At 47.7% G+C, this 24,019-nt stretch overlaps 1 protein-coding gene across 1 annotated transcript in view; it reads right to left on the reverse strand.

Annotated features, from left to right (window-relative positions):
• Window positions 1-983: 983 nt before the first annotated feature.
• The window catches only part of fndc1 (fibronectin type III domain containing 1), a gene marked incomplete at its 5' end in the record, with an annotated part of 32,128 nt that continues 9,092 nt past the window's right edge, over window positions 984-24,019 (reverse strand). The window contains 20 exons of the mRNA XM_083688800.1: window positions 984-1,799; window positions 2,029-2,151; window positions 2,438-2,599; window positions 3,671-3,700; window positions 3,804-3,883; window positions 8,223-8,331; window positions 9,843-10,076; window positions 13,207-13,338; window positions 14,319-14,393; window positions 15,540-15,932; window positions 16,050-16,161; window positions 16,329-16,444; window positions 16,647-17,712; window positions 18,754-19,823; window positions 19,978-20,166; window positions 20,386-20,493; window positions 21,226-21,401; window positions 21,631-21,748; window positions 21,877-21,975; window positions 22,281-22,508. Coding sequence (XP_083544926.1) covers window positions 1,684-1,799; window positions 2,029-2,151; window positions 2,438-2,599; window positions 3,671-3,700; window positions 3,804-3,883; window positions 8,223-8,331; window positions 9,843-10,076; window positions 13,207-13,338; window positions 14,319-14,393; window positions 15,540-15,932; window positions 16,050-16,161; window positions 16,329-16,444; window positions 16,647-17,712; window positions 18,754-19,823; window positions 19,978-20,166; window positions 20,386-20,493; window positions 21,226-21,401; window positions 21,631-21,748; window positions 21,877-21,975; window positions 22,281-22,508 — 4,736 coding nt within the window. The 3' untranslated portion in view covers window positions 984-1,683. The remainder of the gene's footprint in view (window positions 1,800-2,028; window positions 2,152-2,437; window positions 2,600-3,670; window positions 3,701-3,803; window positions 3,884-8,222; window positions 8,332-9,842; window positions 10,077-13,206; window positions 13,339-14,318; window positions 14,394-15,539; window positions 15,933-16,049; window positions 16,162-16,328; window positions 16,445-16,646; window positions 17,713-18,753; window positions 19,824-19,977; window positions 20,167-20,385; window positions 20,494-21,225; window positions 21,402-21,630; window positions 21,749-21,876; window positions 21,976-22,280; window positions 22,509-24,019) is intronic.

Genomic DNA, 24,019 nt, shown 5'->3' on the forward strand with positions numbered 1-24,019 from the left:
TGATTGCTATCAAAGACCTGTTTTCCATAAGCTTCCAGGAGGTTTATTGAGGTGGCGGATCACGATGTCTAGGATGCCCAGAGAGGATTTGTTTTTGTTTTGTTTTCCGTTTGTTTGATTCTGTGTCAAACATGCAGACTAGTTGGCTACAGTCGTGGGAATGAATGGGATTATACAGTATACTACTTTCTCAAAAATTCATTCATGATGAGAACGATTAATTACTTTATGGGACAGTTTGAACTCACACACAACTGAAATACAGTGACATAATATTGCAAAAGATAGCAACACAGAAGCTAACAAAGTCCTTAATTCTCCATCAATCACAAATCACTCAACTCTCATATGAAAACACTTCTTTTTTTTATGACATCTAGAATGGCTCAATCTGTCCTCACACACAGAAAACCTCTCTCTCATCACTGAATGCTCTTGGTCCTGTCCCTCCTGCAGGAATGCATTACCTTCCAGCTAAATTACCTCTCTCTCTCTCTCTCTCTCTCTCTCTCTCTCCCTCTCTCCCTCTCTCTCTCTCCCTCTCTCTCTCTAGCCAGGTGCAACATTACACACATGACTATGTGAGCCCCTCACCTGTCACTTGATCTCGCTAGATTATTAGACTTTTCCTTTAGCTAACTCTGTCTCTCTCTCACTCTTCACTCTCTCCCCCCCCCCCCCCCCATCCTCCTAAAATATGAGATTCTTGGCAATGCTAGTCATTTTAACTGTTGCGATTCTAAATGTTATTTTAGCTCTATACCCTCATACTGTAGGTCCATAGTTATGCAATTAAATTGAATCAGTGAAACTGAAACCGGGTACAGTATTAGAAATGCATAAGATAAGCTTTACTTTACGCATTCGGCCGTAGGCTAGCTTTCTTTAGGCAAGAAGGCAATGCATCAATGTGAAAATGAATGTAGCCAGACAGAAATTAGCCTGTACATAAATAAAATAATAGTCTAGGGAGCCCCTGGTTTCCATAGCACCTTTATTCAATATCCAACCATTCCTGAGCAAATATCACGTCTTTTTTTTTTTTTTTGTATACTTACAGTAACTTCTCATGGAATCTTGTAAATACCAAAAGAGTATAAAACACTATGCAAGTCCAAGAAAACAACTAAACCAAAAGTAGTTATCAAAAAGCCATTATCATATCATTGTTATGAACAAATCTCTTGAATTATAATAAACAACACACTTAAACGCCCATTAGTACAGTTGAATGTGTGCTTTGGTCTTTTACGGAATATTCTCCCTTTTCATTGGATGATCACAGGTGTGCTTTGATGAGATAAATAATGCAAAGTGGGAAGTCAGGAATAGTTGGGAATAATCAAGGAACACTTTCCTATCCGGAAGACAGAGTTAAATCTAAGCAGATCACACATGCTTTTTTTTCTCCCCCTAATATACAGACTGCTTTATATAAAAAAAAGTGCATGGTAATGAATACATGGAAATATTAGTGTTGTTTTAAAGTATTATATTCTCTTCATTTGAAGTTGTGTGTTAATGGTGTCTTCTGCTGTGGTTAGCAACAGTTCATTTCTGGTGGTGGTGGTGGTGGAGGGTGGGGTGGCGGTGTAGGGGGGGGGGGTCAGTGAGAGCCAGAGGCTGCAGCAGGATGGAGTTGGGTTGCCCTCGATGACGACGACCTCTCTTTGACCCCCATTGTTACCACTTTCCGGGGATGGGCACTCCGCACTCGTACCAGCCCACGAACGGATGAGGCGTACGCCGGCCGATCGGTCCAAACGTCACTGGCTCCTGTCTATAAGAACGGTAATAACCTGGAATAATAACACAGGGGAGAACACCGTGTTAGAATGACTAATGAATTGATAGAACACACTCATGATGCTTCATAGACTGAATACTGGTAATTATGGTTCTGGAATGTATCAACGTAATCACGAAGTTCATGAACATAAACATATTTCATATCTTCCCAAATCGTCCTATCAAAAAGGTTGTGGGGGGGGGGGGGGCGATGTATGATGGGAGTTTGAGTTGAATGACCTTGTGCTGGGGGCAGATACTGTGAGAGGTTGGGTTGGCCTGTCCTCCCGTCCAGGTAGGAGTCGACAAACTGGCAGTGGTCTTCTCCGTGGCCAAAGGTGTCTGCTATACTGTAAAAGACGTCTGCAGAGAGAGAGAGGGAGAGGGAGAGGGAGGGAGAAGAGAGAGAGGGAGGGAGGGAGAAGAGAGAGAGGGAGGGAGGGAGAGGGAGGGAGAAGAGAGAGAGGGAGGGAGAAGAGAGAGAGGGAGGGAGGGAGAGAGATAATGGTAGTGAAACAATTAGGGGAAAAGAGGGATGAAATGATGGTGGTGAGATTAAAAGAAAACGATAGACCATGGACAAGAGCTGATCGGACCATTCAGTCAAGTGAATTAGCATATTTGGGGAGGAGAATAAGTAGTATCTTACCTTTCAGCCCATCTCCCATAAAGATCTTGTAGCGCAGCGAGTTGCACAGGACCACGCCCACAAACTTCCTGTACCAGGTGCGCTTGACGAACTGGCTGCCTTTGCAGGCGCTGTGGGCGGGGTTAAACCTGAAGGTGAAGGGGATCCAGATTGGCTCTCCACCTAGAGAGGGGAGGGGGTCACAGGGAAGGGGGAGGGGTCACATGGAAAAAAAAGTAATTTTTCTAGCATTGTGACTGCCAATGGCCCCCTGGTCCGAGCATTGATTACTATATCTTATGATGACTGATGGATAGATGATTCACTTACTTAAACAAATGTATTTGTTGTAAGTCGCTTTGGATAAAGGCGTCTGCTAAATGCCATGAATGTAAATAAATGTAATGGAGGGGGAGGGGTCACATGGGAGGGTCACAGGGAAGGGGGAGGGGGGGGTCACATGGGAGGGTCACAGGGAAGAGGTAGGGGGTCACATTGAAGGAGGAGGGGTCACAGGGAAGGGGAGGGGTCACATGGAGGGGGGAGGAGTCGCAGGGAAGGGGGTGGGATTTCCAGGAAAAGTGAGTGGATGAGGTGAAGCAACCTGTGAGGACAAAGACGGCTGTGCTGGGAGAAGGTCAACACCTGAACCTGTGTCTAACGTCAGTCCCTCCTGGAACTAAGACGGTGCCAAGACTCACAGCGCAAGTCATTACCTACCAACCACACTCAACCACTTCACAGTCACTCCACACAGTGGGAGCAGTGATTAACAACACTTCTCAACAATGCCAGTCTTTTAGAATCTACGGAGTGAAAGTGTACGCTCCCCCTTATTGGCACAGTAAATCAACTACATACATTGTGCATGGCACCCAGAGAAGGGGTGAGGAACAGGTGAGGAATGGGTGAGGAAGAGGGGGGGAGAGAAGAGAACCAGCACCTGCTCCCCCTCCCTCCCTCAAATACCTGACTCACTCCCTTAATTAAAAACAATAAAATGGTGAACCTCTACTTTGCCATCGTTTTAGACAGAGAGGGCTTTTTCCATGATGGAAATCTGCCCAGTCAGGTTACACTGTAAGTGTTAGCGTTGGTATGCTTCTCAACAGATGTTTAACGGCTCACTGGCTAACACTCCTACTTTGATTTCTTAATCAAAATGGCTCGATCTAGGATGTGTATGATTAACTGATGTTGTTGGAATAATGTTGGTGTAATGTTGTTGGGGGGGAAGAAATCTGCTCTACTCACCGGGCGGTCGCTCAATAAGCAGAGGGTCGTCTGAAAAAGAGTCACAAACATATGAAAACGTATTCCAAACGTATTCCAGATGTAAAATTAACCTTATATAGATCCTCAGGGCCCTCTCACTGCTCCTACAGACCTGATTCTGTGACGTAGGTGAGTGTTTCGCTGAGTGGACCCAGCCCAAACACGTTCTTCGCCTGGACTTTGAAGTAGTACCTGAACCAAAAACAAACAAACCACAGTAGGATGTTTTTAAAAGAGAGAATTTGGTTGTTAAAGTGCCATTTGTGCCAGGTTTGTTTTGCCTGGTGGAAGGTGTTTGAATCCCAACAACCGGAGCAGATGTCTAGGCATAGTACAGGCAGATTTAACAGAATCCTGATTTTATGCTCTTATGAATCTAAACTGAGCACAGCGCAGTAAAAATGATCATTTGGCATGTGTTAGAGAGGGAAAGAGAGAGGGAGGGAGGGAGGAAGAGAGAGAAAAAAGATAGAAAAGGGGGATTCAAACAGAAGGGGATAGAAGGGAAGGAAGGAGAGAGAGGTGAAGTGAAAGAAAGGCAAGAGTAGAGAGAGAGGGTGGAAGAAAGAGAGCAGTCAAAGCAGCAATTTCACGACAGAGCTTTTCTATATGACACAGCGTCCCCCCAGACACGGAGCGTCCCCCCAGACACGGCGGAGGCCAGAGTCTGGCAGGGAGCTCACTTTAGTCTCAGTGTGGTTTAAATACAGTGGAGGAATCATAAAATCCCATCAGATTAAAAACAACACACTGTGTGAAAACTCTTAGGGCTTGCAATCTTTTCCACTGTGAAAGGGCTGTACGGTGTGTGCGTGCCTGTGTGTGTGTGTGTGTGTGTGTGTGTGTGTGTGTGTGTGTGTGTGTGTGTGTGTGTGTGTGTGTTCTCCCTCCGCTGTAGGGTTACGTACAGTAACTTCACGGTCCACTTATTTCTTACCCAAACCCTTTTAATGACGTCAAGTCAGACGGTCTGGATCCAATCTCTAAAGCCACGTGGAAACTCTGACCATAATATAAAAAAAACTAAAAGAGGAAGAGTGAGAATAGAGACAGGAGAAAGACTGAGAATAAAACAGAGAGAGAGAGAGAGAGACAGAAAGACAGAAGCTTCTCCAAGCAAAACAATAAGGCCTATTAATATACTTTCACATACCATACCAAATCCTATGTATTCCTTTTCAATGGCTTTATTTCAATTGTGTCTCATCGAACAAAGCATGGTTCGAGATTCAAGCCAATTTCAGTCATTGCAGTTTTGGGGAATTTCATACCCTTCAGTGAGCATTCTTCACCACGTCGTCATTAACGAGACAGATGTCTGTGAGGTGTGGGATTGCCCCAGTGCAGAGAGAGTGAAATGTATACATGTGTTTAACTTGATTCTTGCAGACAGCCTGTCCCAAAGCAGCTTATACTATCATACAGGGCTCAGGAGAGCCTTTCATGGTCAATTATAAACTGTCAGCCACTCTGCCACACCATTTTCACTCATTAATGCACAGGCACACACACACACCTAGACACAGATGCAGTCCACACACGCACGTGCACGCACACACACACACACACACACAAATCATAGGACAAGAGCTAACACATGTAGGACATGCGTCGACATTCCTAAGTTATGAACTATATGTGCGTGTGCGTGTGCGTGTGCGTGTGCGTGTGCGTGTGTGTCAGTCAGTTAGTTTTGTATTTAAGAGACCAGTGTCAGTGGATGAGCGTCCATGAGTGTCAGTGTGCTACTGGGATAGTGTGAGAGTGTATGTGTGAGTTTGTGAGAGAGAATGACGGCGTGCTGGTGTGTGTGTGTGTGTGAGTGAGTGTGCGTGTGTGTGTGTGTGTGTGTGTGTGTGTGTGCGTGTGTTGTGTGTGACCTGTATGGCTACCACTATAGTGGAGTGTGGACGGTTGGCTCTGATCTGGCAGCCAGAGGAAGGTTCCCACATCTGCAGGGAACTGTCTGGACAGCCCATAAACCTCTCCCTGATCAACCGTAGCCGTGGATACGAGGAACCAAAACGGCCGCCACAGAGGGAAAGCCTACTTGGAAAAGCTAACCCCTCCAAATTCCCACACACACACACACACACACACACACACACACACACACACACACACACACACACACACACACACACACACACTCCCGGTGCCAGACCTATCTCCCTTAGAAACCCTCCTCTGTTTGTGTTAGATTCTCACGTTCACAGATGAGCCACATATCATAGCAGTCCGAGCCGAAGCCGTGTGTCTGTCTGTTACCGGTCCAAGCCACGGCTGGTCAGGTTTCCCGCTTGTGATGTATCTACACACCTGCTCCACATTAACGGTTTTCCGGTATTTAAACCACCAGCTCTCTAACTCTCTCTCTGCCTTTGTCTCTGTCTCTCTGCCTCTCTCTCTCTCTTTCTGGCTATCTTCTTTTACCCTCTTACGTGTGGTAATGAATCTCTTGTGTGGTGTTACCCCATGATCCCTAGTAATGGAATTGTGTATGTATTTTTCATTCTTTTATAGAGATCAATACAGTGAGAGGGAGTGACAGGCCGAGGGGGAGTAAGTGACAGAGAGAGAGAGAGAGAGAGAGAGAGAGAGAGAGAGAGAGAGAGAGAGAGAGAGAGAGAGAGAGAGAAAGAGGGTGATGGTTTGTTTGGACAGACAAATCATGAAGCTGGTTGAATCACGTCAGAAGTTCAAGCCTAGTGTAGGGTGCTGTTCACTACTCACTGTATGGGCCACTAGAGGCTGGTGGAGGTAGAAATTCGGAGGACGGGCTCATTGGAATGCATGCAATGGAATGAGGAATGGTATCAAACATGTGTGTTTGATACCATTCCTCAATGGAGCCTGTCCTCCGATCTTTTGCCTCCACCAGCCTCGCCTGCTATGGAAAAACCCATTGTCCTCTGTCTGGCAATGGTAAAGGTTATGCACAGTTCGCATGACCATGTAATTTCCTATCCTGTAGTTTCAGTCTTTGGGACGGCTTGACCCTTTGATAAACAGATCTGCGTGAGCTGCACCTATCACATCCAAACTCACACAGGAGAGGCAAACAGACAGATAGATAGATAGATAGATAGATAGATAGATAGATAGATAGATAGATAGATAGATAGATAGATAGATAGATAGATAGATAGACATGTGTTTGATGCCATTCCTTATTCCATTCCATGCATTACAATGAGCCTGTCCTCCAATTTCTACCTCCACTAGCCTCTTCTGCTCAGCTCATCAGCTCATAGTTAAACCTTTAGTTAACTTGAGAACTCAGCTGAACCTTAACATTGTCCGTGAATCTCAAACTAAATAACGTTATGCAGTGGAACATGAACCAACTGACCCATAAAGTGAGAAGTTTGATTTGGGTGGGATTCATCTTGGATGGAACAGGGCTTTTTTCTGCAGAGAGAAGTAATATTGTGTCCAGCACTGACATTCCTCTATCATGTGTAAATACCCCAAAGTCATAACATCCCTCTTATTCCCCCTCCCTATGTTTGCACGATAAATGTTATTTTGAAAGCAGCCATCCGTAACTCGTAAGACATGGTTTGGGGAACACACCCCTTGCCTGTGTGTGTGTGTGTGTGTGTGTGTGTGTGTGTGTGTCTGTGTCTGTGTGTGTGTGTGCATATCTGTATGTGTGTGTGTGTGTGTGTGTGCGTGCGTGCATGCGCGTGCGTGTGTGTATCTGTATGTGTGTGCGTGTGTGTGTGTGTGTGTGTGATTGTGTGTGTGTGTGTGTGTGTGTGTGTGTGTGTGTGTGTGTCAGACAGTGATGTCTGCTGTATTTAAGTTCCTCTGTGTCTCCAGCCTCCCAATGGAGTATCTCAGTGTGTCATGTTTTGGGGTGATTTAAGCGTGGGGTGATTTAACCATGTGTTGGGGTGATTTAAGGATGTTAAACCACATGCACTCAGCAGTGATTTAACACACTCTGAGGGCTTCTTACTCTGTTATATAAGCATTACAATACTGGTCCTCGACTGAGATTTGTCTGTTATCACTACTGGAAATATTCACACATACATGTCCAAACATGGAACTACACCCAAATATACAGATAGACCAGACATGCATGCTTGTACAGATGAAATCCATGTTCTGTGTCTAACATCATAAAGAACTACAGAGAATAGTCCTATGAATGTGTATTCCAATACAGAAATAAACACACAGGAATGAACATGCACACGCACACACACACACACACACACACACACACACACACAGCCAAACACCTGCAGAGACAGAAACGTGCACTGAAGAACATGCTTGCGGAATCTCCTACTCTTAAAAATGAGCAAATCCTTTGTTTATAGAACCAGAACAGAATGTTTTCAAGATTCTCTGTGTGTGATATCATTCTGCTCATTATTATGGTTCCTCATTAACTTTCACACACACACACACACACACACACACACACACACACACACACACACACACACACACACACACACACACACACACACACACACACACACAGAGGTGGTCCTTCCATGATGGTCTCTCTCACCTGGAGTTGGGTTTGAGGTTCTCGACGGCCAGGTGTGTACCACTCGACGTGATGGAGGACCATCTGTTGTTGAGGACATCGTCATACGAGGCACTGTGGACCATGTAGCCTGCAGGCAGGAGGTCACACAGAGAGTAGGGTCAGGGGTCAAAGTTCACCAGACGTTAGAGAGAGAAGCAGTGATCCTGCCTGATCACAGGTGAGGGATGGCTGAAATGTTAACGATTGAGTTATATGGGAGATAGAGGAGATATTCACGTTGGCGGAGAAGGGAAGGTGGAATGTGGTGTGGATTTAAAAGGAAAAAAAGTGGATCAGATTAGAGATAGCATTTGGTTTAGAGGTAGAGGTATCAGTGGGTTCTTTGAGATTCTTGGTTTTCCTCTTCTCCCGCGCGCACACGCACACACACACACACACACACACACACACACACACACACAGGGTAATCCTCAATAAAGCCCTGGTATCCCCTGAAGTCATGGAATGCTTCGATCGCGCCACTCAGCCAGTGGAAACCCTACAAGCACCACGGTGCTCCACCACCACATCAAGATCCCATTTAGTCTTATTGGATGTTAGAGGGCTTCATATATCTGCTGGAGCCCAGCCAACACCGCTGGTTCTCAGGGTGGAGAGGAGGGAAGCACCACCACAGACACGGTCAAACTACCTTTTCCCTCTTTTTCTTTTTCTCTCTTTCTCTGGGTGTCTCTTCTCTTCTCTCTTTTTCTCTCCCCCTCCTTCTGTTTCCCTCTCCCTCTGTTGCACAGAGCTGAGGCAGTGTGATAATGAGATAACAGCATCAGCTCTGCAGCCCATCTGTCTTTCTGTTCTATCTTTCTCTCACACATCTTCTCTCTCTCTCTCTCTCTCTCTCTCTTACTTTATTTCCTTTGTTACCCCCATTTTCTCACAGCTGGTCTGAGGGGAGAGGAGCTCTTCTGCAGCCTCTCAGGATGGCTTCAGAGACGAGCGCTCTGATGATGGGCACTTACATTAAACATAAATACAGTTTGGAGGTGAGAGGATAAGAGGAGAGAAGATAGTGTAACCGCTACACATCGGGAAAGCCATGAAGGAGAAAACAAATGATGTTTTTAAAGAAAAGGAATGAGAAAATGATGGGATTTGAGAGAGAGAGAGAGAGAGAGAGAGAGAGAGAGAGAGAGAGAGAGACCATAAAGGGTCCAGAGAGTAACAGCATGAAACAGTGGGGAAGAGAGGAGAGATGGAAAGAGAGAGTAGTGGGTTCTGCGATAGTAAACACTGTCTATCTGTTTTAGACATCACAGCCAGGGCCGGCCCTTTCCATGACTGGGAGCTTCTGTTGGCCGGCCAAAAACAACACCGAGATTCTCTACAGCTGTCTCAACCCACTGTCTGTCTGTCTGTCTGTCTGTCTGTCTGTCTGTCTGTCTGTCTGTCTGTCTGTCTGTCTGTCTGTCTGCCTGCCTGCCTGCCTGCCTGCCTGCCTGCCTGCCTGTCTGTCTGTCTGTCTGGGGGGGATGATGAACACAGGAGAAAACTATTAAGAATATATAATAAGAATATATAATATATAACATGATAGCTTCAATAGGTTACACACAACTCATGACCGTAAGATGGTCTACTGACCTGACACCATGTCGTCCTTCAGGGGTATGGCCCAGTCCAGGATGACGAATGAGTGACAGCCCTCCATGGCAACCACGGTGATGTTGTGCGGCTTGTTCTTGGGAGGTTGTTGATTGGTGGTCTGGCTGTTTTTCCTCATCAGGTCCGTCAGAATGTCCACCTGTAGGTATTCCAGAGCCTCCGTCACGGAACAAGGAGAGCTCGGATCCTTCTGGATGTAGTTCATGTACGGAGCTGAGGGGATGGGAAAGTGGACAGTTATGGTCATTGATCAACGATGATGTGATTTTTGTTGCAGAATATTCAGTAGGCCTAGATATAATTCAGTTCATACAGGCAGGCAATGTTCCATCTCCAGATGAATAAAATAGGTTTTACCGGTATTTTTCTATTTCTTTTTCATTTTCTATTTCACTGCTGCTCTTTCTGTCTCTTGCGTTCACTCTCCCCTGTCAGTTTCTTTGATGCCATATGTCAGCCAAAATGTATTCACACAGTCAGTTCATAAGCGACTCCTGTCATGCCAGTGAGTTCAGTGGAAGTTATACAGGGTGTTTTTGAGCCGTGTGTAATGGCCTGTTTGTCAGAGAACCCTTCTCCCATCTTTCCTCCCCTGCTCTCCATCCGTCCGCTCTGCGCCGCCTGTGTTCCTGTCGTTTTCTATTTCCTCTGAGTGCCAGCTGGATGCATCGCTGCGAACACTTCCAGATATCCCAGAAAGCCGGGTTTCGATAGGGCCAGAGAGGGAACAGCTGCACTTGGCCCCGCGTCACCACATGACTGGCCCTTGACACGGGCCAACAGGTCTACACGTGTCACTGTTCACACATCCACACATATGTGTTGTTTATGGTTACACTCACACTGTCTGTATGTGACTGTCCAGTCTTCACATTCATTCATACATGTATGTCTGTTCAAGTTCCAAAAATACAAAAAACGGGTCCATCATGATACTATCTTTCGATCTGTACGTCTGTCTATTTATCATCTTTAAACCATATGTCTGTCCGTGAACACGTTATGACTGTCCAATCTAGTCTTCTGTAATGTGTGTGTGTGCACCGTATAGTGATAGTGTAGTATAGTGATAGTGTGTATCGTGTAGTCTTCCCACCCATCCATATGTCTGTCCACATGCTTTGTCGATTTATACACAAGTCTGTCCTATTACGTAACATCTGCACATGTCTGTCTACCATCCTCAAATGAAATCATATGTCTCTGCATGACTGTCTTAAAGTTTATGGCCTAGGTCTATGCACTCTTAAGGAACCAGGTGGATGTTTATTCATTCTTTATTATTTTTTTAGTTCTTTATATTCTCCCTTTTAGAATGACATTGCCATACAGTACAAGCTTCACAGCAATGAATTCATACCTATGTTTCAAATGCTGGAGGTCGAAATCAAAGGACGGGCTCCTTGTAATGCATGGAACGGACTGAGGAATGGTCTGCTATCACTGATACGGTATGTTTGTATGGGATAACCCATTGTCCTCTGTCTGGCAATGGTAAAGGTTATGCACAGTTTGCATGACCATGTAATTTCCTATCCTGTAGTTTCAGTCTTTGGGACGGCTTGACCCTTTGATAAACAGATCTGCGTGAGCTGCACCTATCACATCCAAACTCACACAGGAGAGGCAAACAGACAGTTAAATACAGTAGATAGATAGAGAGATAGAGAGAGAGAGAGAGAGAGAGAGAGAGAGAGAGAGAGAGAAACCCCCTGTGAATAGACAAATGGTAGAACGTGTCAAAAGAGCTGGCTGCACAACAGGATCTGAAAAAAAATATGAGAGAGGATGTCTCCGTGTCTGGCCAACAGGGACTGAACTCACTGCTGATATCAATGGATTTGACTTTATTTCATTATTTCACTGTTATTTCATTCTATTTTTTTTCCTCTTTATATTTTTGGATGGAATGAGTTTCAGATGAGTTCACGGCCCGTCTTTTCAGCTCAGGGGATTGGAACCATTCACCAAGATGCAGACAATGGAAGCCAATGATAATAAAGTCTGCTGTGTGTACTGGTTCCAATGGTGCCACTGGCCATACTGATGTTGTTGGTTAAGACTAACACTACCGAACCATTATGAACAATGCCAGCTCTTACTGGTATCACAGAAACCAGTTACTGGTACTAGAGTTATTGGCTAAGAAGCTTCACCTTCTTTGATGCTGTCCAACCGAGGCTATGCCAACACAGTCACACAGAAGAGTGGCGCTCCCTGATGACACAGCAGGTATGCATCATCATAAGGAGCCCAGTGATCACCGAGAGACCCCTTCATGAACAGCAGGAGTGGGGGCTGTTTTTATACCTGCTCGAGGTATTTTCTGGTGTGTTTTTAGAATGTTCCATTCTAAAAGTCTATCGACAGCAGGGCGAAACAACACATTCCAGGTTATCATCTGCTCTGCTATGCCGTATGCCAGAGGGAGTCCACATGCTCTGATAGCTCGCCCAGACCACGGCAAGAATGGCACTCTCTCACCTAGCATGGTTTGATTTGGAACCACATGTAATCATGTAAATATATGAGCAAGTCAAACACTGTCAATGTATTTATTATGTGCAACCGAAGGAGCCAAGACGAAGAGCCAGAGTTCATTTCTTCCCCGTGAAAGAAAACAGAACACACATAAGACTGTCGTTATTTATAGGGCCGCGGGCGCACACACACACACACACACACACACACGCACACACGCACACACACACACACGCATGCGCACACACACACACACACACACACACACACACACACACACACACACACACACACACACACACACACACACACACACACACACGTTTTATCTGGAGTTCCACACAAGACCCACCATTATTTATGTTGGTAGAAAAAACTGTCTCTCTTTGGCATTTAGACTGATTTCACAGAAGCCTCCCACGAATACAAGCGTAACCTCTCGCTGCTGAGGGAACTAAGGAGAGACAGGGATAATCAAGTGAGATAAACTGTGTATGCTTGAAGAGGCTACGCTTCCTTTAAAAATAGATCCATCATAGGTAGAACGGTGATTTTAGATGGGAAGTAGATGACAGGTTTATGCTCTACTATAAAGCCAAGATCCACACTGTAAGAAGGTTAAGCCTTTTGTAAGAGATACAACTTCTCGAAGAATGTAGGAGAGAGAGAGATAATGTGTCCAATGGCAACTAAGACACATGCATGAAACACGGGCACGCACGCACGCACGCACGCACGCACGCACGCACGCACGCACGCATACACGCACGCACACACACCACACACGCACGCACACAAAGATATTTGGACAGCATGTTCTGCCTCACCACAACCCCCTCACACACATATTGATTCATATTACCTGTGAAGCGTTTCTTGCCAGTGAGATCAAACTCCGAGGAGGGGCTGTTGTTGAAAGGCCGGGTGTCTGCCTCAGGGGTGGGGGGTTCTGTTGTAGTGGTGGGGGGCATGGTTGTCTCGATCAACAACTCATCTAAGAAAAACAAAGGCAAGTTCAGCGACTAGCCGTCACAATTTGTAGGCTTTCCAAACCAAATAAGCTTGACATTTTTCTACATCTTACTAAATATTTTGTAATTACCATGTAATAGGTATGTAATAGTGTTGTAATTGAGTTGTAAGTGTGTGATCTCACTGAGAAAGACCCTGACTATTTTCCCTTTACATCCAAGGCCAACATTGTCTTGTGTAATGTTCTGCTAGCAACATTTTCCATGGGGCTTTGAACATGATGACCGTTTTTGCAGTAGATTACTGTAGTAGTGCGCGGTCCTAAGCCTCACAAATGTGTCGGGATTAAGTCAGTAAAATCAATTTGTAACTTCCACTTCCATCACTACGTCTTGGCTTGTGAACTGCCACTGGACCTTTGCATTACATCATAGGCCTCACAGCCTGAGACACACCAGGGAAATGCTATGAAAATATAGCGAGGGACTGTTCTAGCAGGCTACCATTAAATTCTTCATTTTTCATTTTTCAAACTAGCAACATCACATTACATAGACTAACCAAACATATCAATGCAGTTCCCCATTAATTAAAACTAGCAAAATGACATTACATAGGCTAACCAAACATCTCAATGCAGTTCTCCATTAATTGAAAGCAGTTTCAGTCACCGTGCATAACAAAACATAACGTAATATCACATCACAAGACCAGCACCGACATCACGACACACATACCATGCCAGGGCGTTCTCTCTGGGTTAGTCAAATTGTTTACAAGCAATGCGGGTTGAGTTTTGCCAGAAAAGACATCAGAAACACAGCCAAATGGAAAACCCCCAAACCCCCCAAACCAAACACATGGAGAAACGAAGCAAGAACACCAGGCAAGAAAACAAACGGGGAGAGTGTAAACAAACGGAAAAACAAACAGATAAACAATCACACAAACAAATACAGGCACAGCCCAGTGGTCACCCTTAAAGCCATACTCAGCCGGTACCTTCCACAATAGCAAAAGCATCAGGCACCATGGCGACAGTCACCATGGAGTCCGTTTCCATTCCTGAGGATTCCTCTGTCGGAGAAGCAGGATAAGCTGTAGCATCATTTCAAATAAACACGCAGGCACGCTCACGCACGCTCACGCACGCTCACGCACGCTCACGCACACTCACGCACGCTCACGCACGCACGCTCACAGACATAGACACGCACACACACACACACACACACGCACGCACACACACACACACACACACATACACACACACACACGCACGCACGCACGCACGCACGCACGCACGCACGCACGCACGCACACACACACACACACTCAGTGCACTTCGGCTGCAGTGTGTGTTTAAGATTACTGGTGGGAGAAAGTGGTGCACTGTATTGTGTGAACAACTTGTTTCTTTTTTGCCCATTATAGTACATGACATAACATTTGCTCATATGTGTCCCACATGCAGGGCAGACAACAAGTCTTGTAAATCATTGTAAATTCTCCAGATGGTTATCCCCTTTCAAACATCACTTACTTACGAGTGTCTGTCTTTGTGTTTGTGTGTGTGTGTGTGTGCGTGTGTGTGTGCGTGTGTGTGTGTGTGTGTGTGTGTACTGTGTTATGCATGTTTGTCTGTGTGTGAGTACAAGGAAGCGTGTGTAGCGTGTGTATTGCGGTAACTCTAATAGTGGCGCAGTGCGACTGACAGCTCAGAGAGTGAGTTGTAACCCAGCAGGATCCTGACCACAGTCAGGCCCAGATGTAGGAGCTACAGATGTGGCTGTGGTGGTCTCACATCATCAGACTCTTACTGACCAGATCACAGGGGCTTAGGGCTTTGCGGCTACATGGAGGATGTACTTATGGCTAGCCATGTTATGGCAATGGTAAACATTATATAATACAGCTGAGAGTCATGATGTCACACTCTATTTTGATACAACTTTGGGGTTGTAAAAGCTTGCAATGGACACAAATTGGGGCAGTTTACTGGAGACAGATGAAACCTATTTCTGGACTAAATCACATTTTAAATGGAAAATGATTGTAGTCTAGGATTAGGCTTAATCTGTGTCCTGAAAAGTAGCCTTTAGGGTTTGATTGTTCTAACACTGAGGAACTAGTGGGACTACTTGTAAACATATGGATGTGCATATCACCTATTTAATCTGTAATGTCGTACAAAACTATTAGTTGGTCTGATCAAGGACTCACCCTCTGGATAGCAGTCTAGTATTCCATAAGGACCCAGCACTGGGAATCCCTGGTCATCCCTCCTGGAGAACGACCCAGGGGGACAAGTAGGGAACACCTCCTCGGTCGTGGCCTCCTCCGTGGTCCACATTGTGGTCCACTCTGTGGTGGTGGGAAGTGCAGTTGTGGTGGGTTCAGGGGTGGTTGTAGGCGGGATGGTGGTGGTTGTGGTTGTGGTTGTGGTTGTGGTTGTGGTTGTGGTTGTGGTTCTGGGCCGAGGCCGGTCCAGGCCCACGATGGGTTTACCTCCCACGGTCAGGTACTTGTCTTTGGGGTTGACTACAGGTCGGCTCTCCCGACCGTGACCAAACAGAGCCATGCCCTCCTGGTTGACCAATGGGCTGCCCAGGTGGTCTAGAGTGAGGCAGGGGGGAGGGTTAGAACTGATTAATTTCTCTATCTATGTAGATTTGCACATACAAAAGTGTGCTTTGTTTTATAAATGTAATAGGAAGAAACAAAATATCTGACCAAAGATAGTGCGTCCATCTTCTCCCAGCACCACTCTCCTAGGTCTTCCCATAGAGTCCTGTAGGATCTTGCCATTCTCATTCATAAGGACACCCTTGTCCAGATCCACCACCTAAGTTTAAGAAATCACAAAATCCAGGAATAATAGTTGGTTCACACTCAGTTTGGGAAGACATATAATGGAATCGTATCCTTCATGTCAAATATTGTCTTTAACAATATGAATGATTATTGGATTCTTCCCTATGCCACTGTAGAAGGAAATGCGGACACACTTACCCACTTAGTTCCATCAGGTCCAGTGATGTACCTGCGTCCGGTGGCTTTAGTGTTGTCATTGGATGTGATGGACTCTTTATCGCTGGTGGCTGTGAGGTTGGGACGGCCATTTTTACCTGAAGGAGATGATTGAAATTGTTGCAAATATTAATAGATTGGATCCAAGATATTGATGTTACACTAAAACCATTCCTTTTTGAGCACTCTCTCCAGACATTTTGTTTAAATGACAACATCTTAGATGACCATTTACCTGAACTGTCAGGGGTAAGAAAATATCGAAAAGACAGCACCCACAGAAACACAATACAACGTTACCATTATTTCCGTAGCTGGGCTTGAGACCACCGTTGGGAGCTTTCCCCCTGAGGAGGGGGTCTGATCGGCTGGGGTAGCGCGTCCTCGTCCCCTGTCCCCCTGCAGCGCCTCTGGAAGACCCTGAAGAAGACTGGGAGGAACCTCCAGATAACCCACCGGTTGTGCTAACGCTAGCACCTCCGCTAACACCGCTGTCTGAGGTTAGCACTGGCTGGGGCAAGCTAGAGGAGGGAGAGGAGGATGAGGATGAAGAAGAGGAGGAGGTGTCCGGGTTAGAGGAACCCAACCTTGTGTTTTGCGCTGGTTGTGCTCTAAGGGGGAACCTAGAACCCAACTGCCTGTTGGTGAGCAGGGGGGAACGCACCCTCCCGTTGGACCCTACGACAGGACGGCGGGGGAGCGAGGAGAATGAACCAGTCCTGCTCCTAGGTGAAGATGAGTCCCTGTCCACGCTCTCGTTGTCTCCTCTCTGGGCCGATCTGCGAGGGGCACTTGGAGCTGAGGTAGTGGTCGTGGTCTTAGGGGCAGGGGTGGGATCTGTCACTTTCTCACTCGTGTCATAGGTCTCTTTACTTCCCTCGTCAAGGTAATCCTCATCATGATCATTATTATTATTATGGCCCTCTGTGCTTCCTCTGTGGTTGGGCTCCTCTATAGACTCTCTGTGTCCACTAGAGGAGGGATGGGAGTTGGAGTTCAAAGAGGGAGAAGACGAGGAAGTGGAAGTGGTTGGATTGCTAGATCCACCCAATACTGTATTCCTATTGGGTACGGAAGGTTTCAGTGACCCCGCCCCCATCCCATTCTTCAGGGGGTAGAGTGTGGAGGGGGTTTTAGCCTCCTCACTGGTCTCCTGCATCCCAGACACCCCTGCTGCCCCCGTGGCCCCCGATGCCCCAGTCCTGGAGGGGGTCCCTCTGAGAATGGGTCTGCCTGCCCCCACAGAGGATGAGGAGGCCGTCCTGGACCATGGAACCCTCCCATCCTGCCGTGTTGACGAGACCCTCGCGCCCGCCCCCGCCCCAAACCTGCTCAGGTGGTGTCGGTTTAGCAATGAGGGGGTCCTCTCGGGAATCAAAGGGTTAACCCTGGGTGTAGAGAGGGTGGGGGTGTTGTCATAGTTGTTCTCACCCCTCTCTGGCTCCACTTTTCTGTCCCCCCTCCATGCCACCTCTCTCCTGTCCCCCCTCCCTGCTTCTTCTCTCCTGTCTCCCCTCCCTGCTTCTTCTCTCCTGTCTCCCCTCCCTGCCTCCTCTCTCCTGTCCCCTCTCTCTGCCTCCTCTCTTCCTTCCCCCCTCTCTGGCTCCACTTTTCTGTCCCCCCTCCATGCCACTTTTCTCCTGTCCCCCCTCCCTGCCTCTTCTCTCCTATCCCCTCCCCCAGCCTCCTCTTTCCTGTCCCCCCTCCCTGCCTCCTCTCTTCTGTCCCCTCTCTCTGCCTCCTCTTTCCTGTCCCCCCTCCCTGCCTCCTCTCTCCTGTCCCCTCTCTCTGCCTCCTCTCTCCTGTCCCCCCTCCCTGCCTCTTCTCTCCTATCCCCTCTCTCTGCCTCCTCTCTTCTGTCCCCTCTCTCTGCCTCCTCTTTCCTGTCCCCCCTCCCTGCCTCCTCTCTCCTGTCCCCTCTCTCTGCCTCCTCTCTCCTGTCCCCCCTCCCTGACTCCTCTCTCCTGTCCCCTCTCCCTGCCTCCTCTCTTCTGTCCGCCCTCTCTGGCTCCACTTTTCTGTCCCCCCTCCATGCCTCTTTTCTCCTGTCCCCCCTCCCTGCCTCTTCTCTCCTATCCCCTCTCCCAGCCTCCTCTTTCCTGTCTTCTCTCCCTGCCTCCTCTCTCCTGTCCCCCCTCCCTGCCTCCTCTCTCCTGTCCCCCCTCCCTGCCTCATCTCTCCTGTCTCCATCCCTTCTATTGTCCTCTGAGGGATTTGTAGTGGTGGCGGTTCGAGAACTGGTAGTTGGCTCTTCCTCTTTCGGGGTTTCCGTCTCCATGTTTTTATTGTCGTTGTGGTTGTTTTCCTCCTTGTGAGTTGTGTCCTGTGTGTTAGGAGTGTGTGAGCCGTGAGTGTGTGAGGTTTCGGGATTCTGGACTCCGTTGGCTAAAGTGGATTGGGAGTTCACCGTTGAGGCTGTACCAGGTTTGCGCAGTCCGGTCAGAACCCGGCTCGGGTTGGGTTTCCCTCTTGATTGAACCCCTGGTTTCCTCCTTCCGTTAGCATATCCAGACCCCACGGTGCGGCCAGAAGGAGCAGAACCCCTACCCACCGATGGTGCCTTAGTCTCGGGTTCTGAGACTGCCTGCTCCGGGGCGGGGGTGGAGGGTTTGGTCTCTGTAACACTAGGTTGGTCGTAAGAGTTTTTCCCCTCGGGGTAAGTGGTGGCTATATGGTCCTTCCTTGTGGCTGCAGACTCTTGGCTGTGGGAGGGACTGGAGGAAGAGGAAGAGGAGGCGGAGTCGGAAGAGGATGAAGTCCTGTCACCGTCCTGGGTTCTAGGCTGGGACCCTGACGTGCGTGAGAAGGGTCTTCTAACCCTGCCGGTCTCGGGGTCTGATCCTGTACGTGGGTGGAGGGCGGGGGAAGTCCGTCGGCCAGGGACTGGTTTGCGGAGGGGGTAAGAGGAGGAGGGCTTGGAGGGGGATACTGAACCTCCGGAAGAGGGAGTCTCAGTTTTGAGGCTTGGGCTAGAGCTCTCTGATGTAGAGGGATCCTTTCCTGCACCATATCCCCTTCCCTCTTCTTCTGCTTTTGAGGGAACAACGTTGTTCAGAGTCTCTGGTTGTTTCTCTTCCACTATGGCCTCGTTATCCAGCTTCTCCTCTTCTTCTGCAGGGGGTGCGGGTGTTTTCTCCTCCTCCTGCTCCTCCTCTGCTTCTCTCTCCCTCCCCCTGTCTCTGGTCGAAGACGAACTGCCTGTTAATCTATGATTGGCTGCCCCGTTCCTGACCGAACCCCCCCTCACGGAGGAGAAGATGTTGTGATAGGAGCGTGTCTGGGTGAGGGGGCGTGTCCGTCTGGTGGCGGGTGGGGCCGGGGTGCTCCGAGTGGCCGTGGTTGGCTCCTCAGTTACCTCTGCTGATTCGAGGTCAGTTTCGTCATGGTAACTGTCCTGTTTGGTGGTGCGAGAGGGGGTGTGGCTGGTTCTGACATCTTGGCTCTTGGAGTGATGAGATGAAGATGAAGCACTGCTGGCTAGCAAGAGAGAGGGGGTATTAGTTAAGTGGACTAATAGAAATGGACACGCACACACACACACACACACACACACACACACACACACACACACACACACACACACACACACACAGATAATGATGATGTAGATGATGATGATGACCGTACTTACTTCCAGGCATCGCCACACTGAATGCTTTGGTCTGTGGGCCCTGTCCCCGTCTGTTGGTGGCCCTTAACTTAAAGATGTAGCGGTCCCCTGGCTGGAGCCCCTCAACGATGGCAGAGGTGGTACTACCACGGTATGTCACTGTCTTCATCCCAAATGGCTTCATGGCAGGGGCATATGACATGATGTACTCTGCAGGGAGTCAGAATATTAAACAGCTATGAATGATACTAGCAACACCATTATGGTAATATGGTTTATGGTTTATTAATAATTAATAATTTCATTGTTGGATTGATGTTGATTAATAAGTTGATGGTTTTGATTGATTGACTGATGGGTAGGTTGGGTATTTTCTAGACTACACAAATCTGATTGGTTGATCAGAGAGACACAGTCACATGGTCTGACCTCGAATCCTGCCATTGGGCTCCTCGGGCTCGTCCCAGGTTGCCGTGACGGCGTTCCCTTTCCCTCTCAGCGGCTTCACCATAAAGTTCTCCGGCGGACCCGAGGGGGCTGCCGAATAGAGAGGAAAACAGGATGGAAAAACAGTAGGAAAAAAAAACAAGTAGAAAGAAAAAGAGGAGACAGAAAACAGGGGCAGCAGGGAAAGAGAACAGAATGAGGAAAGTGCTACTTAAGCATGTAAAACAGTGGTGTCACTCCTGCCAATAGGGTTCAAATGGGGAAAAAAAATTTGGGGAAAGAATTCCCGCTATACGTTTCCAGGAAACAGCCCCCTGAGGCCATCTGTGGAACTGCAGACAGACATCGAAGCCATGAGCCAGGCAGTAAACGCTGACATCTCACTGAACCGTTACTCAGAAGCGGCGACGACACAGTACGAATGCTACAATCACGATAGCGTAGCCAAATATATGCTCATACAATTCCACTATCCGGTATGAGTGGGGAGGATGAGAGTCATCGACGGTTTAATGTAGCGAAATATGACATCATGCAATATGCTCAAAAACCACTAACTTGGCAGAGGTGCAGATTTATATGTGATGCATCAATCATACTGTGATGATATAAGAGAGCAATCTGAAAACATGAATGAGGAAAATGTTTAAAATGATCGAACCACAAATCTCAAATCCCGAACAATCTTCTACTTCTGTGTGTCTGTCATTCAAGGCAAACAAGTGAAATATCATCCCTATCCCCTTGTCTTTCAGGCAGCGCAATGGGAGACTTGTGATTCTCCTTTTGCAGTGCTTTCTCTCAGGCAGTAAGATGGTATACCTGATTCTGGGGTCCTCTGAAACACAGAGACGCTCCATTTTCCTTCGTTGATGCGGACGGAGAACTCGTACATCCCGTCAGCTGATAGGGTGTCTATCAGCAGTCTTCTCTGATTGGTCTCCTTGTACTCCCATCGAGCTGACTCTCCCTTCTCCCTGTACTTCACTGTGTATTGTCTGGGACAAGGACATGGAGACACTAATCATTAGACTCTCATTAATCATCTTCCTCTCTCTTTCACACACACACGTAGACACACAGACACACAGACACACACACACACACACACACACACACACACACACACGCACACACACACACACACAGGCACACACACACACACACACACACACACACACACACACACACACACGCATGCACATGCACACACACACACCCTCTCACCTAGAGCCTCCAGGGGTGACCTTCTCCATCTCGACGGCAGGGTCGACCCAGGAGATGAGCACAGACTGAGGGGACATGACCCTCACACTGATGTCTTTAGCCTCGTACTCCTCAGGCTCTGGGGCAGACACAACACACAGCACCGTCGACAGGGTTACACTCCTTCAAAGGACCAGTCCAACTAAGATGAGATACGCTCTACGTAGCTCAGAGGTGTTATAAAGGCTCATAAGGTGCGCACAGTACCTGGGGTGTTTTGTTTGATCACGACGGCCCTGTTGACCGGCGCGCTGCGTCCCAGTGCTCTCTGTGCCTGCAGTGATACCACATAGACGGACTCAGACGCTACGAACAGAGAGGGATACCAGACACGGCCAGCGTTTACACACTATGGACACACTATGGACACACTACACATTACACAATACACACGTTGAACCTGCTGTTCTCACACAAACATGCTGGAAGTTATCGAATTGGTTGTAAAAAATAAATAAATAAATAAATTATACTAGACTATAACTATCCATTTCGCAACATTATTATTTATTTTTTTAACACCAGTCCATCAATTAGGGCCTTATGTTCAGGGTAATACTGATGTGTCATCAAAATATAAAGGAGTGTGACAGAGATTCATGTCCTCTGACCTAGTTTGGGTGATTGGCGGTTCCTCTGGTCGGCCTGTGGCTGGGTGCGGTGGAGGGACCTCCGGTCCAGCAGGGGCACCCCTGTTTCTGCCCGCTCTGGCTGACGGGGGCCGGAGGACGACTGGGGGGGTCTCTGCTGCCTCCTGGGCGAGGTCAGGCCTGACAGGAGGGCCGTCCCATCAACCCCTGCTGCTGTCCTCACAGGGATGTCCGGCCTGGGCCTTGTGTCTGTAGAGAGAGATGGACCTTCTGGGTGAGATGGAGTACAGGTAGGGTAGAGGTTCATCTGGGTAGGTACCACTTAGATCGGGGATCTCAGTTCCATAGGCTATCATTGTATCATCGTTGAAGGGGTTTATATCAGATTTTCAGTGCTATCACATCAAGTCTTTCCCATATGAGTGTGTTTATAAGAGTATGACAATGCCAAGGGAGACACTGGAGTCCACATCTGTCTATTGTCTATCCATTGTCTATCTATCTATCCCCACTTGGCTTAGAGACGATGAAGGAACACACACAAACATATGAGTCACATCGATATCCCAGACCCTGTAAACACTGCAGGTTGTCACAACATCACACCGTGTGCACGCAGGGACCACACAGTCTCCCCTCTGCTCCAGCGTCCTGTTTCCCTGTTTCCTATTGTAATCCCACATGTGACTCCACCTTGGACCGCCTCTCAGACAGCCAGATAATCCCCGCCATCCGTCTCCACTCCTCACCCCCTCAGCTGGCACACACCGAGCGACAGCACTGACAACATAATGAAAAACATTTCCCTCCCCCCTCTCCTTCCTCTCCTCCCTCTTTCCCTCCATCCCTCATCCCTCACCCCGCCCTCTCCTAATCATTATCAGATGAAAGGCGCACTGTCCAGTTTCCCATCAGCGTAAGTGAAAGCAGAGCAGAGCAGAGAAGGTGGATGCAGCGTCCTAACAGTCAGCCAGAGAGGCAAAGTGGAGAAGGTCAAAGATGGGGCTGTCTAGGTTTCGGTGGATGGATACTTAGATGAGGGACTACTTTTTTTAACGTGGTGGATTTGTGAGGATGAGAGGGGGAGAGTTTCGAGAGAAGAGAAGAGGAGAGGAGGAGGGGGGGGGGAATTGAAAAGCCAAAGAGGGGAATGTGGGCGAGGTAGAATAGAGTGAGAGAAGTGAAGGAAAAGTGACGGGAATAAAGTAGGGCAGGAGGAAAGTTCCTGTCAGGACAGAGAGCACTAGCTGAGCTGGAGATATTTCACCTCTCTCTCTCTCTCTCTCCCACTGGGTTCACAAACACTGACCATGGCACAGTACGCTGCAGGATAGCTGCTTGCTTTGACTGTTTGGTGGTGCATCATCCTTCTCTCTCTCTCTCACTCACTCTTCCTACACTCTTAGCAAAAAAGGTGCTCCCGCCACCTCGAACCATAAAAGGTTCTTTGGCTGTCCTTGTGAGAGAACCCTCTGAAGAACTCATTCGGTTTTCATGTAGAACCCTTTTGGGTTCTGTGTAGAACCGTTTCCACAGAAGGTTCTAGATGGAACCCAAAAGGGTTCTAGATGGAAGCCATAAGGGTTCTCCCACAGGGACAGCCATAGAACCCTTTTGTGTGGTACCTCTCTCTTCCCCTCTTCCTCCCTGTTTCATAGAGTTCATCTTCCACTCATTTACTCTCTCTATCTATCTTCCTACATTCTGTCTGTCTGTCTGTCTGTCAACCATTAACCAAACCCGAATGTGACACTATTGAC

Source organism: Argentina silus (genome assembly GCF_951799395.1).
Source record: "Argentina silus genome assembly, chromosome: 17".
Lineage (NCBI taxonomy): Eukaryota > Metazoa > Chordata > Actinopteri > Argentiniformes > Argentinidae > Argentina > Argentina silus.